This window comes from Gracilinanus agilis, chromosome 1 (assembly GCF_016433145.1).
Source record: "Gracilinanus agilis isolate LMUSP501 chromosome 1, AgileGrace, whole genome shotgun sequence".
NCBI lineage: Eukaryota > Metazoa > Chordata > Mammalia > Didelphimorphia > Didelphidae > Gracilinanus > Gracilinanus agilis.
Window position 1 is genome coordinate 540014500 of NC_058130.1, and position 19562 is coordinate 540034061.

Genomic DNA, 19562 nt, shown 5'->3' on the forward strand with positions numbered 1-19562 from the left:
TTTCTGAGCTTAACAAATGTTCGATGACTGATTGACTAGTTGTTAATACAATCTAGAATTGCTCCCTATTGTAATTAATTCATCTGTATGCCAAGAATTTCAACAGAACAGATTGCAAATCCTGAATTAGTAGTCCAAAATGGATCATGTGGGAAACATAGACTGCGTGCTGAAGAGCTTTATGTATTTGGTTGGAACAATCATGCATATTTTGTAATTCCTTTTTTAACCCTTTGAAAGCATGCTTTTTAAAGTTTTTATTGACATTTTGATTTCTTTATTATCAGTTATCCCAAGTATTTTCACCTCCCCCCTCCAAAGTGGCCATTCCATATAACAAATGATAAATTTTTTAGAGGGACAGAAAGTCAGTATAACTGATGGATACATTGAAAAAAGAATCTGAAAATATGTGCAATGTTTAACAGCTTTTAACCTCCCACCTCCAGGAAAGAGTAAGTTGGTGGTCTTTTTTCATCTCTCTTCATTCAAGTCATGCTTAAGTTGTATAATTTTGTCACATCACTTTTGATTTAGGGGTTGCTATTCTTTCCATTTATGTTGTAGTTACTGTGTATATTGTTTACTTGACTCTACTTACTTTGCTCTGCATCAAATTATATAGACCTTTCCATGCTTCTCTGTATTCATCTAGCATAATAATTTTAGTTGCATGCAATTAATAACTTTAAGGAATTATTTCCTAAGTACTGCCATTATATGCAACTAATTTTGACCTTGGAGAGTATCTACTTCATGCTTTTAACTATTTTTGTCTACCAACAACATCGTGTTTCATTCTTTACTTATTTTCTCACTAGACCATTGTTAGTCTTTTGGCAGTCTTTCCTGTGCTTTTCTGTTTCAGTGTACAATCAATTTGAAATAGTTTGCAGTTAGGTTTTTTTTCTTTATTTCTCTAGACACTTATAATGATTATTTTATTTTTTGGGTTTAGGCAATCTGGAAACCTGTCCATATGTCTGTATCTTTTCATCATGCTGTAGCAATATTTGGGATTACCTTGGGGACACAATGTTTGAAATGTTTTCAATGAATCCAGAGTACAAATTTAATTCCAATATTAGCCATAAGCTTTGTATATTTACTCTTTTTTTTTTTTATTTTTTTTTTTTAACCCTTAACTTCTGTGTATTGACTTATAGGTGGAAGAGTGGTAAGGGTAGGCAATGGGGGTCAAGTGACTTGCCCAGGGTCACACAGCTGGGAAGTGTCTGAGGCCGGATTTGAACCTAGGACCTCCCGTCTCTAGGCCCGGCTCTCAATCCACTGAGCTACCCAGCTGCCCCCAGTATATTTACTCTTAATGGTTTAATATTACCATGTAGTTTACTATATATTATTTGCTATGATATTTGCTTTGTTTCCAAAGTTCATTAAAAATGAAATCATTCTTAGTATTATTTTTAAGGATTATTGATGTTTATGATACATATTTCTTTCCTTTCTTCACATATCCTTGTAATTTGAAGGACTTCTAATGACTTACAATACTCAAAGATTCTTCAGCTATAAAAAATTATTGGATTGTATCTAAGAGTTCTTTCAATTCTCTAAGCTTCTGAACATCTGTCTGAAAGTGGGAAAAACAATCTTTTAATTGTGGCATGATTTAATTACTTATTTCTTGTAAGGGTTTGAACAGAAACATTGGTTAAAGTGCTCTTAGCACAGTGTGTTTAGTGTTCTTTTCTAATACAGCTTATAGCCATACTATGTAAATGCTGATTGCTTATTGGTTGTTTGGTATTTCATATGGTTGTAAGACATATTTTGAACAGATATTTGAAGATAAGAACCTGTGGAAAGGCTTCCTTTTAAATATGTACCTCTGTAATTCTTTTAGTCATGCTATTGTTTTTTAAGTGAGAATTCATCTGTATGAAGATTTAAATTGTCATCTGTTTTTTAAAATTAAGGATTGTATTTGTAATCTAGAGCAGCAGCTCAAAGTATGGTTCAGAGACCCTAGAAGTCCCCAATCCACTTGTAGAAGGTCCACAAAGTCAAAACCATTTTCATAATAATGACATTTTAACTTCTAATATAGTAAATTCTAATTCTAAATTAATAAAGTCCCAACATAGTAATAATACTATTTTCAGATAAAGAAAAGCTACCTTAGTGGGTGAGGCTTGTGTGTTGTTTTTTGAGTTGTGGTTACTTACTGTCTATGTTGTTTTTTGACTGCTTACTTTACTCTGCATCAGGTTATATAGATCATTCCATGTTTCTCTGTATTCATCTAGCAACAGAGTTTGAGTTGGGTAGGAATTGGTAACCTTAAGAAATTATTTCCTAAGTTATACTGTTATATGCAACTAATTTTGACCTTGGCCCTCATTTGGAGAGTATCCACTTGAGACTTTTTCTCTTGAACTTTTTTTTTCTCTTGACCTTTTCAATCTTTCAATAATATTTTGTTTCCTTAATTTTTTAAGAATATAAAGTATTTCTGAGACCAAAGCATTTGTTCTAGAGCACTTCTTTTATGCAATATATTTGATTTTCAAGTGAGCCTTACAAATTATAATGGCCTTTCCTTTATGGATTCTTGTCTTCAAGTGTGGTATTAATGGTTTTGTTCCATTAAAAATTCTCATTAATTTGAGATAGAGCACCAGTCAGTGAAGATTCATGTTAATGAATTAAGACTTAGTATTTTGAGGAATATATTTTAAAAAATCTAAGATACAAGTATTAGAATTTTATTTTGTTAATGTAGATTCAGGAATATAGGGATAGCTAGGTTAAAATAGTTTGCAATTTAACTGTAAGTATTGCTGATTTGAAATACTATTCGTTAGGAAAAAGGGCTTGAACTGATTTCAATGATATGGGAAACTTTCAGGTAAGGAAATTCTTTCCACCAATGTAGACGGGTACCTTCTCTGGAGCTTAAAGTCTCAGAGAGTTGTCTAGAGCATGAAGAGATTCAGTGATTTGCCCAGAATCACACAATCTATGTGTCAGAAGTATGATTTGAATGTAGGTCTTCCTGAGGTTAGCTTTCTATCCATTAATTTAGAAAACAAACAAAAAAAACCACACAATTTTAAAAATTAGTCAGTGAAACTGAAATTTGATGGCTACAGAAAATAGAACATACTTTCTAATTCCAGAAAAAAGAATTTTAATTATAAAAATAATGCCACATTTATATTCTGAAAGGAATACATATGGCATTAAGTTCTCTATAATGATTTAAATGTAAGCAATGGTTCTTATTTTAGTAACTGTAATCTAATAGAATTTCCCTTGTAATCCCATGTATTTTGTTTTGTGTATTTAAGAGTACTGTTTTGATGACATCTAAAGGTTTTATTAGACTTCAAGGAGGCCCATGACAGGAAAAAAAAAAGTTAAGAGCTCCTATACCAGTGATGGTCAACCTATGACACAGGTGCCAAAGATGGCACAAAGATGGCTCTCTGTGGGCACATGGCTGTGTCCCCACCCCAGTTCATTAGTAGAAAGGCAGAGGGATGTGGGCAAAGCTGCTCCCCTCCCCCTTTCCACCTCTTTTGATGACATTTTTTCACATCTCCTATCCCTCTGCTCAGTAGCCAAATGGGAGTACTTTCTCCCTCCCCTGTATAGGGTACAGGGTGGGGGGCATGTCTGGCACTCAATGGGGGGTGTGGGCATGGCATTTAGTCTGGAGGGTGGGGTGGGAGCAAGGCCTGGCACTCATGTCTCTAAAAGGTTCCCCTTCACTGGTCTATATTAATAGGATAATACCTTTAGGTATTGACTTAAGTTTGCCTATGGGCAAGACCTAGTTCAGCATTGGCAAACCTTTTCAAGATTGTATGCCCAAACTGCAACTTCAAGCTGCCTGGGACTGACCCCTCTGCCCTTCCCCCCCCCCATATTGCCCGAGGAGCAGCCCCCTCTGGATATGTGCCATGCCTTCACCAACATGGACCTAGTTAATGTTTTGTGGCAGAAAAAGTCTATTAACTAAAACCTCTTTTTCTTCTTCTTCACAGTGCCTAGCAAAATGCCTGACATTTATTGTTGTTTATTTTTCAGTCATGTCTGACTTTTTCTGACCTCACTTGGGGTTTTCTTGGCAAAGATATTGGAGTGGTTTGCCATTTCCTTCTCCAGCTCATTTGACAGAGGAGGAAACAGGCCTAGGTTCACACAGTAGTTAAATATACTAGGACAGATTTGAACTCGGGTAAATGAGCCTTCCTGACTCCAGCCCCAGTGCTCTATCCACTGGGTCACTTAGCAACTCACATGTCATATAGTAAATATTAATGTTTGCTGGATTGCATTGAGAGCTTTCTGACAGCAAGCTGCCTCTGCATTGGATACTGAATATATTCCTTCTTTCTACCCATTGTCCCTAGGCTGCCATTTTTCATAAATTTCCATAGTCAATGATTTCATTCCTATTTGATTGCTTCAGAGTTGAAGTAATATCACTTGTGTCACAATAGTGCTTTACAAGTTATTGCAACACAACTTTAAAATTACTTTGAGTAGGGGTTGACCTTATAAGCCTTCTGTATGAGCTGGCCAGACTGGTTAAGTAGAGTTTACTTTCATATCTGGGAGTTCAGGCTCCTTGGGTGTACATGTTCATCTGAATAATGGCACAGAGCCCGGGATCTTAAGAACATAACACACAGCTCCAGGAAGAAGGAGGGAAGAGAGGAAGGGAGACAATATGGATTATATAATTTCAGAAAACTTATGTGGAAATTTGTTATTATAAAAAGAAGAACAGGACACAGCTGAAGCTGTGAGTTAGAGGGGTAGCTCACAAAGACCTCAAATAGTGGGTATGCACCATATCTCCCTTATACTGATACTACCTCCCACTGGCATATAATGGGGCACAAGTAGGGATCCACTGCTGCTATTTGAGACAAATGTGTTAGCATCTGGTAGTTTAGATGTTCTAGGATATGTTTGCTTTGTGTATTTCTCAAGAAATTCTTTACTTCAGGCCATGTAATTGTGCTGCTGAGCTCCTAGAATTCTGAGACACAAGGCCACACAGAGGTTATAAGCTTTTCAAACTGTCAATGACAGTGATCTTCTTGATCTAGAGTACCCTCAAAGTTACTTCTTTTTTTTTCCTTCTGCTTTTCTTTACTGTGTCAGTGTCACAAGTTAGTGCCCTGATATTTAGTGGTTATATTCACCAAGTCAAGGCTTGATCTTTGGAAATGCTTGTCATTCATTTAATCTTGAATTCTTTTAGAATACTTTGAGTGCACTAATTATTTGTCTCTGTATTCTAGTTTATCTTTTATTGTTGATTTTCTTTTTATGTGTATCTCTTTTATTTCTGTTTAGACTCTAATTCCTTGAGAACAGAGATCATGTCTTATATATGCTTAGTAAATATTCATTGCTTTTCTTCATTGCTTGGCCTGGTACCCTTCATAACTCTCTCATCTTCTATGATTCTCACCTATCAGTTCTCCCTAAAGAACCTTTTCAGTGCCCTCAAGAATATCCTTTTATTCTTTTAACGTCCTAGGACTCCTATTGGACTTACTGTATTAGACTTAGGGCTTTTCAACTTCCTTTTCCAGATGTACTTTACTCAGTAATGTTTTGTAACATTTCTCACTGGTAATATGCTGCAACTGACTTATACTAATCACACCTCTTTCTGTCGCTCCTTGGGTTATTTGTTATTTTGGTTTTGAGAAATCAGATCCCATGATTTAAAGCCATATTAGCAGTAGCTGTAGGCAGTTTGGGAATATTTCCCAAATATGACCCAAACTAACTTCCTATTTAATTCTGGACCCAGTTCACTGTCCATTTTTAGTACCTGTCCAAGATGTGTGTATGCACATTTGTATTATATGATTTTTTTAACGTGTCCATATCCTAATCTAGAAGTGAGGTCTGATTGGTATACAGAACTGTCTTCACTGATCTGCACTGGCTGTTCACATGTAACTTATAATTTTAGAGAGTTATTTGGGATTACTGAGAGGTTAGATGATTTGCCCATGGTCACATGCAAAACAAGACATGACCTAGCTCATCCTGACTCCATGGCCAACTATATATCATTCTGCTTTCTCCCACTATATATACATATACACATGGACTGATTTGACATGACATTTTGCCTCTTGATCTGTCTTACAGAGCCAAGACAATATAAGTTTTCATCTCTTTTGCTGTAAAACTGTGTCTGATTAGTCCAGTACTTAGCCCAGTATTTCTTTTATTGGCTAGATTTCACAGAAAAGGTTTATGGTTTCCTGGAGCTTAATTGCATTTAGTCAGACTTCACCTCCATATAGAGGCACTGGTGAGCTTTCACTTCACTATAGTATTTTTCTTTAGTACATACTTAGGACAGGAAATCTTCCATGATGCAAACTAAATCTCTTTGGTGAATGTGCCTCTGTTAATACTTTAATTGATATCAGTATTCAGAAGGCTATTGAACATTTAGCTCCATTGTCATAACTTTCAAAATCTTTTATAATTTTAATATATGTGTAGGAGACACTTTGTTTGAAGACAGGCTTCAACTATACATTTGGTTTTACAAAGTTAAATGTTTTTAAAATCAAGAACAGGAAACATAACTAGATTTTATGTTCTCTATGCTTGTCATTTGTGTGACTATATAGATTAGACCTGTACAAAATTGTCTGTGAAAATCTGCTTGTTGCCACCTCATGTTTTAATTGATGAAACCTTTGATACCTGGGTAGATAATTCATTCTCACAAAGATTTTGTAGAGGTGAGAAAGGTGGCATATGGGTCCGCTGATACACTTTCTTCTTGGTCATGTCTTCTTGTGGGGAAAATACCATATATATCCTTTCTTATTCTTCTGGGATATTTTTTTAAGTTATCTTGAGAATAAATCCCTGATTGCCTTTAAAATTGTCTTCTTACTAGCATACAATTTCATCTTTGCCTAATTGCCCAAAACAGAAAAGTAGAAATAGTCTTAAATCTCCTATTAGAAAAAGCTATATCTTTGTCAAAGGTTATATGAAAAAATCAAGCTTATACTTTAGGGTATACAGAGGTGAACAAACATATATGTTGTTATGCCATGAATTATGTAGCTCCAATTATTTATTATGTACTTACCGTGGTGAACATACATGGCAGGGCCCTCAGGTACTTGCTGAGATAAATTTAAATCAGTGGTGTCAAACTCAAATTGAAACTTCTGGCTGCATGGTGACTTAGAAACCCACAAATTAACAGTATCTCTATTGTATTTTTTATTTATTTTGTTAGACATTTCTCATTTACACTTTAATTTAATTCTCCCCTGCACTTGACGAGAAGGTTGATACTTCTAGTTTAGATAACCCATAGATACGCTGCCTTCTTGGAGCTTCCAGTATAGTAGGGGGACATGAAACAGCTATAGAATATAATTATAGAAAATAATATTCTCTGAATGCATCCAGGAGTTGCAAAACAGAGTGATGTCCAAAAGACAAAGGCCATCTCAATCAAAAAAGAGTGGGAAAACAAATAAAATAGCTTTTGATGCCCCTTAAAATAGTGTTTCTGCAAAAGATGAGATTATTTAAGAGTTTTAGGCTCAAAAAATACACACACACACAAACACACACACACACACTATTTCTAGCAATTTTTTTAGATTAAAGCACTAAAGTAAGAAATTGCAAATGTGTTATTTTTGAAGAATAAAAATAATAGGGAATATGAAATACCAGAAAATTTCTTGTTCATAGTAAGGAATATAGAATAAATTCTTCGATTATTAAGTAATCCACTTGAATGCATATTATTGCTTTACTACTTTTGAGGGGCAAGCTAGAGATATTGCAAACTGATAATTTCATAAACACTTGTAGTGGTACTTATTAAATTAACCTTTATTCTAACAAAAATTTAGATAGTGTTTCTCAATTTTATAAGTTGATAACATGAGGATTCAGAAAAATGCTCCTACCTAGGACTAGGGATAAAGGATTTAAGTAAATATTCTGAAGAGCTGTATTCTTCCCCTTGTTATTTATGAACCATGTGACTTTAAGTCACTTAACCTCTTTATCAGTTTCTTCATTTATAAAGGTAGGTTACTTTAAAGGGTTTTAAAAAAGATCTGAGACAATTCATCAAATATTTATTAAATGCTTTGCTATGTGGCCATACAAAAACAAAAATAAAACAGTACCTACCTTCAAGGAATTTAAAATCTCCTTGGGGAATATGACTATCCACAAATAAGTAAAATACAAATTATATACAAAGTCACTAGTTAGGAATCAATATACATAATATAGAAAACAAAAAAAAATGTATCTCCTTTTGGATCTTAGGTGAAGATTTCTTTAAGCTAGATGAAGCAATATTTTTAAAAAGTAATGCAATTTTAAAAAGTATCAAACTTCTTTAAATAAACATTTTATGTGAACTTGAATTTTGTCTAGATTGATATAACTAAGACTGAATATAGGTTTTTGTATCTGGGATATAGTTAATTATTAGAATGAATGTCCTATCTTCTTTACCATTTATTTGTTCAACAAATTCAAGAAGAACTTAATGCCTTTGCAGAATGTCAAGTTTTATTTGCTTTGTATAGATTCTCTGAAATCCCTGTAGGGATAGTTAACAAGCTGTCTAAAGAACAAAGTGGTCTACTTAAGTTTCAGCGCTTGGTTCATTGAGGGAGGTATCTGTTGTTTCTTGAAGTCAAGCATCAAAGATCTAGTCATTAACATGCACCTGCTCTACTACAGATTCAGAGTCCGAACAGTCCATAAGTAGATTGGAGACAGTAACAGCACGTTCATTTGAAGAGAGGAGAGAGCTTTTGAACAATAGAAAAAGCAGAATGTCGGAAGGAAAAGATTGTGGTGGTGGCGATTCTCTGTCCAACGGCATCAAAAAACACAGGTAGGATGACCTGTTTTAACATGTAATAATTATAAACTTTGTGGTGTAAAACAAAATTTGTTTGGATTCACTAAAAAGTTTTCCTTTTGTAAGTCCCCCCCCTTCCACCCCTTCCCCCTCCCTGCCCATGTGCTCACTGCCACTGTTTTTCAAAGTTCATTTTCTTCTGCCTACAAAAGAGAGACCTATAGAAATAGAGGAATAAGGCACAAAACTTTGATCTATTCCACTTACATCAGCAAACTTAAATGGCAGACAATATTTAAATGCTTCAAGTACCTTCCTTAGACTTGTCTAAATGTGCCCACTGAATTTGATGCTGGGTTCTTTTTTTTCATCATACATCTTTCATGATGATGCCTTCTATTGCTATTTTAGTTTCCAGTCATTTGATCTTCTTGTTGATTTTATTAAGAATGAATGGTAATATTGCCAGCCCGATGACACAATTAAGTTACGTTTTAACAAAGACAATTTAATAAGAACTTCTCTTTGTTGCTCACGTCCAATTTATGTTAACTAATAACCTTAGTATGGTTTTTATCCACCTTGTGGTTTAGTTAGAGACTTTGTAGAGTTAATGAGATGTTATAGACACCACTGTTCTCCAGTTTCAGCCTAAAATACAGGACAGTTAAATATGCAAATGTCACATTAATACAGCACATTATTATTTTTTAAATATGTAAAAAGTTGATTTTGTGTCTTATGTAAAATTTCTCTCTTGCGGAGTAAAAATTTACTATTAAGTAGTTTTTTTTGAAATAGGTTTTAAGTGCTTTCAAGGGAAAGTATGCCCAGTTTATAATTAGAGGACCTAAGTTCAAGTCTCAGCTCTGCCCCTTGTGACCTCAGTGACCTTGAACTAAAGCACTGAACCTCTTGACCTAAGTTACTCATCTATAAAATTAAGAGATCCCTTTTAGCTCTAAATCTATGATCCTAATTGTTAACCTTAATTACAGTATAACTTGGTGATGATTTTTAGGGAAGATTCAGTAAAAGTAAGCCTTTTCTATTCACTTCAGCTCATAGGTCCTAGGAGTTCTCTGCTTTCTACCACTGTCTCAGTGGAAAGAAATCTAGAGGGGGAATAACTTACTTACCATTTTGGTAGCATGAATATCTTTTTCAGTAAAAAATATCCAAGTATTTATTCTGACAAGATCACAGATTGGTTAAGTTGCCAAAGCCACTTTTTTTTTCAAGTTAGAAGACATGTTCCTTGACTGCACATGTATAATCTATATTAAATGGCTTGCCTTCTCAAGAAGGGGGAAAGGAAAGGACAAAAGGAGAGAATATGAAACTCGGTTTTTTTAAAGCACATGTAAAATATAATTGGGAAAAAGTAAAATATAAAAAATATTATTAAATAAAGGGAGAAAAAACTTCCCCAAGTAACTAGAGGTTTTCACTTAAAAGAAAATATACATTTACAGTTTATTCCCTGATTACTTTGGGAGGCTACTGTGGGGTCCTTTGTGAATATAAGACTGAATGTGCCCTCTCAAAAGAAAACATTTACACACAAATCTAGCAAAGTTTAGTTATCTAAAAAAGGAATGATAAACTTGAACTACTTGACAAAAACTATTAACCATTTCAGCCCAATAAAATAATATGTGTGAATGTACTTTGAGAAGTACAGTGATGTCAGTGTAAATAGTTTTGGTGGATTAATGGTACAGAGTAGTCGATTTTCTGGGACAGAATGCTATGTAGTATGCTTGACTAGGATCACAGTAAGAACATAGTAGTAGAAGGATGCCTTATCATAAACTTTTTAAACTCACCATCATGTAGTTTTCATTCTATTCTTTTCCACGTGTTTTATTGGTACTTTCTGAGATATACAAAGATATACATATATGTAACTTTTTTTTGCCGGAGTTGAGATTTGATCCCAAGTCTTATGTGGTCTCTAGGATGCTTATCTTCCAAACCATGCTGCTTCTCCAAGGGATAGGGATAAATAGTGGTACTAAACCTGCAATTTCACTGTTATGGGGACCTTCCAAATAAGGGAAACTACTCCTACCAATGCATGTCATCCCCTTCTCTACAATTTACAGTCTTAGAGAGTAGCTTAGAGAAGAGGTATCAAACATTTATCAGGCCCCATACAGAGCCCACAAAACAGCCAGTGTGACTCAAACCAGATTAAAATGTAGTTGGGAAATATTTAACAAAATCAATAAAAATAAAATAAAATTTAAGCAATATTATATATAAATTCTGAGAAAATATGTGACTCACAAGAATCCTTATGTACTGTTTAGTAGCGCCATTTCTATTTACTTTTGAAACTACTAACCTAGGGAACTGAGAGATTTAAATGCATCGCCTACTTCTTCATAGTCACTAGTCATCATCGGGGAATCTGTGTCTAACATTTCTTCAAAATTTTGTCTTTGTGTTTTTTTAATTTATATTACTATACTTATAACATGTTGTTCTGGCTCTGTTTTCTTCATTTTCCATAAATGAATACAAGCTTTTTGTTCCTCTGAATTCCTCATATTCATTGTTTCTTATAGTAATATCCCATTACATTAGTACAGATTAATGTAAATTAAATGTAAATAAATTATAAATTATATAATTTGTGCAATCTTTCCCTAAACAATGGGTATACACTTTCTCATTTTCTTTCTTTTTTTGGCTACTATACAAAATGTTTGTGTGAATAGTTCATTATTGATGGGCTCTTTTGGTTACTGACTTTCTTGAGGCATTTCCTCAATAGTGGACTTTCAGGGTTAAAATGATTTAAACAGATTGGTGACTATGTAATTCTAAATGGTTTTCCAGAAAAGTTAAATCAGTTCACATTTCCACCAACTATTTTTAATGTACACATAATTTTTTAATTGGTTAAACCAAAATTATACAGAGATTTGAAAGGCAAATGACATTCAAACCAGGTCACTAAGGAGAAATGTAGAGAAATAAAATTATTTCTAAAGTAAATAAGTTAAACTAATATCATTAAATGAATAGGCCAAGATCTTTTTTTTTTTATTATTTGGCAAATCCTCACATTGAAAATATCCTAAAATATATAATAATGGTTAGTTAACTTTTATATAGCACTTTTAAGCTTTGCATAACACTTTATATAGGTAGAACAATGGATAGAGCATTGGACCTGGATTGAGAAAGATGACTTCCGGATTGCACTAGACATTTATTAGCTGTGTTGTGATGCTGGCCAAGGTGTTCAACTCTGTTTGTCCCAGTTCTCTCTTCTGTAGAAATGAAATTAATAATAGCAACTGCCTCCCAGGGTTGTTGTATAAAATGAGATCATATTTGTAAAACACTTTGCAAACCTAAAAGTGCTATATAAATGCTGGCTACTACTAGCATCTCAGTTCCTCCTCACAGCCACCATGGGAGATAGATACTGTTATTGTTTCCATTTTGCAGATGAGGAAATTGAGGTTGAGAGGTTAAATGACTTGCCCAGGGTTACGAAGCGAGTATTCATCAGAAACGAGATTTGAATTCAGGTCATCTTGAATCAGGGGTCGGCATCCTTTTTGGCTGTGAGACCCATAAACGCCACATTTTTTAAAATGTAATTTTGTGAGAGCTGTACAGTGCTCATAGTGCGCGGTCCTATAACAGTGCCTGAAAAAAAAAATTGACTTTATGGCTCCTGCAGAGCCATACGTTGCCGACCCCTTTCTTGAATCATTGTCCAGACAGCTCTTTGACACTAGCTTCCGAGTTGGAGAATTTAAATTTTGTATTGTTGCTCTTTTTTTTCACCAAATACCCCAAGAGTTTCTCTTTTTACTATCAGTTTTCTTTCCCCAGGAAGAACCTATCCCCAATTCTAATTGCTTTCTCATAAAAGACGTTTTGTTTTGTTTCTTTCTATTTTGAGTGTGTTGATTATTTGGCAAGTACTTCATAGTAACATCAGGAAAGGATTTCTTGTGTTTGTTGTGGTCCATTGGCCTAACTAATATATTTTTCTCTACCTAGATCAACTTTTGAAGGCTTTTCTAAGGTGCCCAGTATTGTAATTCTGGTGGAGTATATATACTTTTGTTATGTTATTCTGGTTTGATAGTTCAGTTCAGTGCTGTAGTTGCACATTAATGATTTATTGCCCATCATTCCAAACCAGGAATCAAACCCAGTCCTCAGTGGTAAAAGTGAAAAATATAAGAAAGCCAAGGAAAATATCCTTGTTAAGTAAGGAAGCATAAGATTCCTATTTCAATAAAAGAGGCTTCTGTATTATCTTTCCCTGCTACTTCCTATCCCCATCTTTATTTTTAAAAACTCATCTGTGTTCAGATAAACAGAATTAAGTGCCAACTGTGTTATCTGGCTAATATGCCAAATCAAAATTGTAAGAAAGTTGTCAGAGCACTTAAATACTTCCTGGTTTTGTTTTGTTACTTTGAGTCATCTGAATCTAATGAACTCTGTGCTAGTATTTTAATCTGCTATTGTCATTACAAACTAAGAGATGTTATTTTTGAGACCTCATCAAAGATAGAGAAAATATTTAGATTATGCTATGCAAATTGTAAAAGCACATGGAAAGTTTAAAAACAAATCATAATAAACTTTGAGTTTTCCCAAACCAAACAATTCAAAAATATCACTTCACAACCATCAGATTGGCTAAAATGACAAATGTTGGAGAGGATGTAAAAAAATTGGAGGCACTAATACACTGTTGATAGAACTGTGAATTGATCCAACTATTTTAGAGAGCAATTTGGAATTATGCCCAGAGAGCTATAAAACTGTGTACACCCTTGGACCCAACAATGGTTTCACTGGGTCTATTTCCCAAAGAAATCAAGGAAAAAGGAAAAGAACCTATATGTTCTAAAATATTTATAGCAGTTTTCTTTGTGGTGGCAAACAACTGGAAATCAAGGGGATGTCCATTAATTGGAGAATGGGTAAACAAATGGTGGTATATGATTGTGATGGAATACTACTGCACTGTAAGAAACAATAAGCATATTAATGTTTTTAAAGAACTACATGCTATAATGAAGAATGAAATGAATAGAACTTAGAGAACATTATATACAGCTCCAGATTTAATATTTGAAGAATAACTTAATCACCTTCGGAGAACAAACTGAGAAGTGGAAACACAGAAGACATAATCTATGTATACATACCTGTTTGCTAGATGATGCCATCTGTGGTTTGGAGAGGGGAGGGAGAGACTGAGATAACTAAAAACAAAAGTAAAAATTTTTGAGTTTTCCTAAAAGAATGTAAATTTTGGGGTTGCTATCAGTGTGACAGTTCAGAATAAATCATGCCAAACAAAATTCTGAATTTTAGTTTAGATTCCGTGTTCATATCCTGACTAGCAATTACTAGTTGCTTAACACTAGGCAAGTCATTTAATCTTTATCAATTTCCTTTTCAGCAATTTGGAAATAATACTTAAACTTTGTTTCATAGGATGGTGAGGAAACATGTGCTTTGTAAAATATAAGGTGCTATTTAAATACGAGTTGAAATAATTATTTCTATGGGAATGGGCAATATAGGAAACTGAGGAACAAACAAATGTAGTTTAAATGTTAATAAAACTTTTATTCTATTCTCTATGATACTCTGTTTTAGAGATAGTGAGGTATAGTGGATAGTGTTGGACCTGGACTCAGAAAGACCTGGGTTAAAATCCTGCCCTATTGCTAGCTGTGTGACCGCGGGCAAATCAGTTCTCTACCTTAGGCTAGGACTTATCTTTCCACGAAATCATGAAAAGTTTTATTGGTGGAGAGAATTATCCTACCATTTGTTCCTCACTCTGATGAAATCAAATATCCTTCAGTATTAATATATAATAATGTTTAAATAAACTAGAAAGAGGTGGTCTGGACTAATTATTCTCACTGAAGTTGTTGAACCTTTCTGCATTTTCCTATGCTTTGAAATCCCAGGCTGCTTTGAAGAAAGCATGTATAAAATCAATTGCAATTACATATTCTTTCAAAGAATCCCTAATATGGCTTTGTGGAATACTGTAGAAAGTAATAATCTGAAACATGCTGTTAGGGTCTTAGAAGGGTTGCCTTCCAAAAGATGGTTATTAATGACTCTGCATTAGCTTGGGGTGTTCCGTGTGGATCAGTACTGGGATAAATACTATTTAAAAAATATCTATACCTTCTGTTTTCATATCAGTTCTGAGAGGGAAGATTGGCAAGGGCTAAGCATTTGGGATTAAGTAACTTGCCTGGGGTCACATATATAGGAAGTATCTAAGGTCTTTGAACCCAGGTCTTCCTAACTGCAGACCTGGAGCCCTATCCTCTGGTCTACCTAGCTACCTCAAGTAATAAGATTTTTATCAGCTGCTTGCATGAAAATGAAAGGTCTGCATGTTCATCAGATCTAGAAATGACAATAAGTTGGATGGAATTAGAAAATAGGAATAGAATTCAAAGTAACCAATAAAGAAATTGTTTACCAAAAAGTGAAATTAAGTGTAAGAACTGTAAATTAATTACATAGATAACTGGTAAAAACATTGCTTTGGTAAAATAGAATTGGTATAGTGAAGATTGCTCTAGACTTTGGAATCAAGAAAGAGACAGACCTTTGCTTTAATCCTACTTCTAACAATTAGCTGTGTGACTTCAGTCAAATAATTTACTTTGTACCTTCCATCTCCTGATGCTTGTGTCCCCTAAAGAAAGGCAAGTGTTTTGAGCCAACTTATATCTCTGCCTTAAAGCTTCCTAATGTACAGCTTCAGTAAAGAATAGGAGCCAGAGCTGCCTCTGACCCTACCTTCCATTACCTGCTGCGAAAGTCACCTGAGGGAAGAAGACAAAAGACCCTTCTGGCCCCTTTCTCCAGTGCAAAAAGGAGCAATCTTCCCTTTGACCTCAGATCTTCCAACTCCTGCTGCTTGCTTGGCTTGTCCATTGAAGAAAGAGGAAATTGGAGACCTAGATTTCTCCTTCTGTGTTGGTCTGACTTTCATCACCTGCTGTGCCAATTTTTATCTACAGCCTTTGGTAGGACAAGAAGTAATGAAGAGAACCCTCCCATCTGACCATCTAACCCTGAGCCTTCTTCCTTTTGGTGCTGTACTTATCACTAATCCAATATCCAGCCTGCTTTGGGGAGAGGAGTGGTACCTTCCACTCAGTGATGAACTTTCTCACACCTCGTCATACTTTACACATCTAAGTGCTTCTTAAGCCATGTAGATCACTAGCCAAACTCCAGTCTCCTCCTCTGTTACTTGATTCCTTATTCCCATCTACCTTAAGCTTCCCACTCCAAAGCTCCAACCAGTCATCCCTTTATCTGTACCCTTTCAAATGGTTGCTCCAAAGGTAACAAGCTTCCCTTCATCCTAAATCTTTTCCTTTTCTTTTTTTCCATCTTCTAGCTGTTACTAAAACTTGGCTATTTCCTTGATGCCTCAACCTCCCTAGCCACTCATTCCATTACTGGCTTTACCTTTACTCATTGCCCTCATCTTACTGGTTGAGGTGAGGCAGTTGGTATACTCCTTGCACCCAATTGCCACTTACAGGTTCTTTCTCTGCCTCCATCACTTAGTAACCTGTCCTTCTCTGAAGTTCATGCTGTTTATCTATTCCATCCAATCAAAGTCCTGGCAGCTGTTGTCTGCAGACCTCCAAGCAATTTCCCTTCCTTTCTCAACAAATTTGGTTGAGATGTGACTCACAATTGTTCTCTCCTCCCCAACTCCCACCCTCATTCTAGAGGACTTTAACATGCACATTAACTCTCCCTCCAGTACCCTAAACACTCAGTTCTTAAATCTACTTACTTCCTATGTCCACTCCTCTATTCCATCTCAGATACATACAAAACAATCATATCTATGATCTTTCTATGGTTCACAAATGTACTACTTCAAAGTTAAAGAATTCCTGTATTTCCTTATACAGCTGTAAACTATTGGCTTTCCACATCTCCCTCTGCCTTCCCTTGCAAGCTCTGTGCTTTATCTACACCATGAACTTCCACTCCTCAACCCTATTCTAGACCATCTCCCCATAATTATTAGCCAATCACATTTATTAAGCTCCTACTATGTACCAGGTTCTGTGCTAAGTGCTGGGGATAAAAGAATGGACAAAAGAAAGTTCCTGCCCTCAAGGTACTTACAGTCTAATGGGGGAAACAGAGCAATCAAAAACAAAATAAGCTGTAATATAGGATGAATAAGAAATACTTAACATCAGGAAAGCACTAGAAATAAGAGAAAGGCTTCAATTAAAAGACAAGATTTTAGTTGACACCGGAAGGAAGCCAGGGAGGTCAAATAGATAGAGCAGAGGTAGTCAAGCATTGCAGGAATGGGGGACAGCTAGAGAAAGTGCCAAGAACCAAGAGATGAGTTTTTTTGTTCGTGAAACCAAAGGAAACCAGTGAATTGGATCAAAGAGTGCATGTCAGAGAGTAAGGTATAAGAAGCCTGGAAAGACAGGAAGAGGCTAGTTTATGAAAGGCTTTGAAAGCCAAACAGCATTTTGTATTCTGTTCTAGAGGTGATAGGGAAAGACTGGAGTTTATTGAATAAGCTGATTACATGTTAGGACTTGTTCTTTAGAAAAATCACTTTGATGACTGAATGAAGAATAATCTATAGTGAGGAGAGATTGGAGATAGACAGAGCCACCATCAGGCTATTGCAATAGTCTAGATCAGTCATGGCAAACCTTTTAGAGGGGCAGGTGATGTGAGAAATGTCCTCAGATGCATGTGGAGAGGGGGAGGGGAGCAGCTTGCATACCTCTGGCTTTCTAGTAATGAACTCTGGCCAACTCTGTGCTGGGGTGCACATGCCCACAGAAAGGGTTCTGAGTGCCCCCTCTGGCACATGTGCCATAGGTTCGCTACCATAGTTTTAGATGTTAAGTTATAAGGACCTGCAATAGAGTGGGAGTAGTGTCAGAAGAGAGAAGGGGGCATGATTGAGAAATGTTGCAAAGTGGAAACTGACAGACCTTGCTAACAGATTGGATATGGGGAATTAGAGATAGTGAGGGATCTAGGATGACTCCTAGATTGTGAGCCTGAACGACTGGGAACGTGTTATTGTTCTCTAGTAATAGTAATAAAGAAGGTAGAAAGTGGGAATGGTTTCAGGAGAAATAATGAGTTCAGTTTTGGACATGCTTGGTTTAAAATGTCTATCAATTTGAAATGTTCAGAAATCGGGGAAGATGTGAGACCGGAGATCAGCAGAAAGTTTGTTCATCAGCAATGTATTCAACAAAGGATATGTTTAATATTTCTGCTTTTTTGTATTTTTATGAAGTTTTTCTTGCCCCAATTCTGGGAATTTTTTTAAAAGGTATTATGCACAGCCAAAAAATTTCTAAATTCTTTTCTATTTCTTTTTATTGTTTCTATTTATCAATCACCAGAAATCTATCATCTTTAACTTTTCTAAAGTTCATTCAGGTCTTAAATTTTGTTTTTTATCTTTTTATTTACCTAGGTCTGAATCAGATACATTAAAGTTCCTCACTCTTTACTGTCTATTTCTCCCTGAAATTTAATTTTTCCTTTAAGTATTTAGAGGCAATTTTGTTCAATATATGTTAATTACTGATATTGATTCACAATCTGTAGTGCTTTTAAGTAGTAATGTAATTTCTCTGCCTATCTTTTTTATTGTATCTTATTTTTACTTTTGTTTAAATTCACAATTGTTATTTGTGTTTTTTTAGTTCATCTAAAGCAAAATATATTTGGCTCCAGCCCCTTTATTTTAACTCTGTGTGAATCTTCATGTTTTTGTGTGTTTCACTTAAACAACTTTTTGGAGTCTGTTTTTCCATTTACATTCACAGTTATAATTGTTATCTATTTCCCTCCTTCCTATCCCTGGTATTGTTTTCACCTTTCTTGCAAAGATGATGATTAAAGAGGAAGAATTTCCTAACTGTAATCATCTATATAGTTTCAGCAGTCTGTTTCTAAAGTGATTGGTTCTGCATGTCACATTTTAGGAAAAACATTGAATCATGCCCTATGAGGTTTAGTCAAAGGAACTGGAATGTTTCATTTGGAAAAAGAGAAGACTTATGGGGGAACACATTTTAAGTATATGAAGGGCTGCCCTGTAGAAGAGGGATTAGAATTATTCTGCTATGGCAGTACTAGGAGCAATAGGTTGAAATTGCATAGTGACACATTCTTAATATAGAGAATAACTTTCTAAAAAATTAGAACTATTTAAAAGTTGTCTTAGGCAGCAGTAGATTCTTTCAGTAGTGGTCATCTGACCTTTGCTTGAAGACCTTGTTGGAGATGCTATATAAAAGGTTCCTGTTCAGGTACAGGTTAGATGAGATAGCTTTTGAGATCTCTTCAAACTCTGACACTGCAATATATATTGAATTATAGTGTAAACATGTGCACATTATGTCAGACAGCTTCATCTGATTCAAAGAAATTCTGCTACTTCAAAGAATTTCTTGAATATGACTAGTCTTCAAGTTGGTTGGATATCTATTAGGTGCTATGGTTACCAGTAATAGTCCTGTTGATAAGAACAAAGCATCTAACCTTGCAAGTATGGAGCACATTAAAAGTACCAAAAATTAAAAAAAATGAACATTAGAGATAACTCACAGGTTTACAAATAAAATTATTTTTG

General features: G+C 35.1%; 1 protein-coding gene across 1 annotated transcript in view; it reads left to right on the forward strand.

Moving 5' to 3' along the window:
* The window catches only part of OSBPL1A (oxysterol binding protein like 1A), a 323698-nt gene that overhangs the window by 219783 nt on the left and 84353 nt on the right, over window positions 1–19562 (forward strand). The window contains exon 17 of the mRNA XM_044666526.1: window positions 8752–8908. Within this exon, the coding sequence (XP_044522461.1) occupies window positions 8752–8908 (157 nt within the window). The remainder of the gene's footprint in view (window positions 1–8751; window positions 8909–19562) is intronic.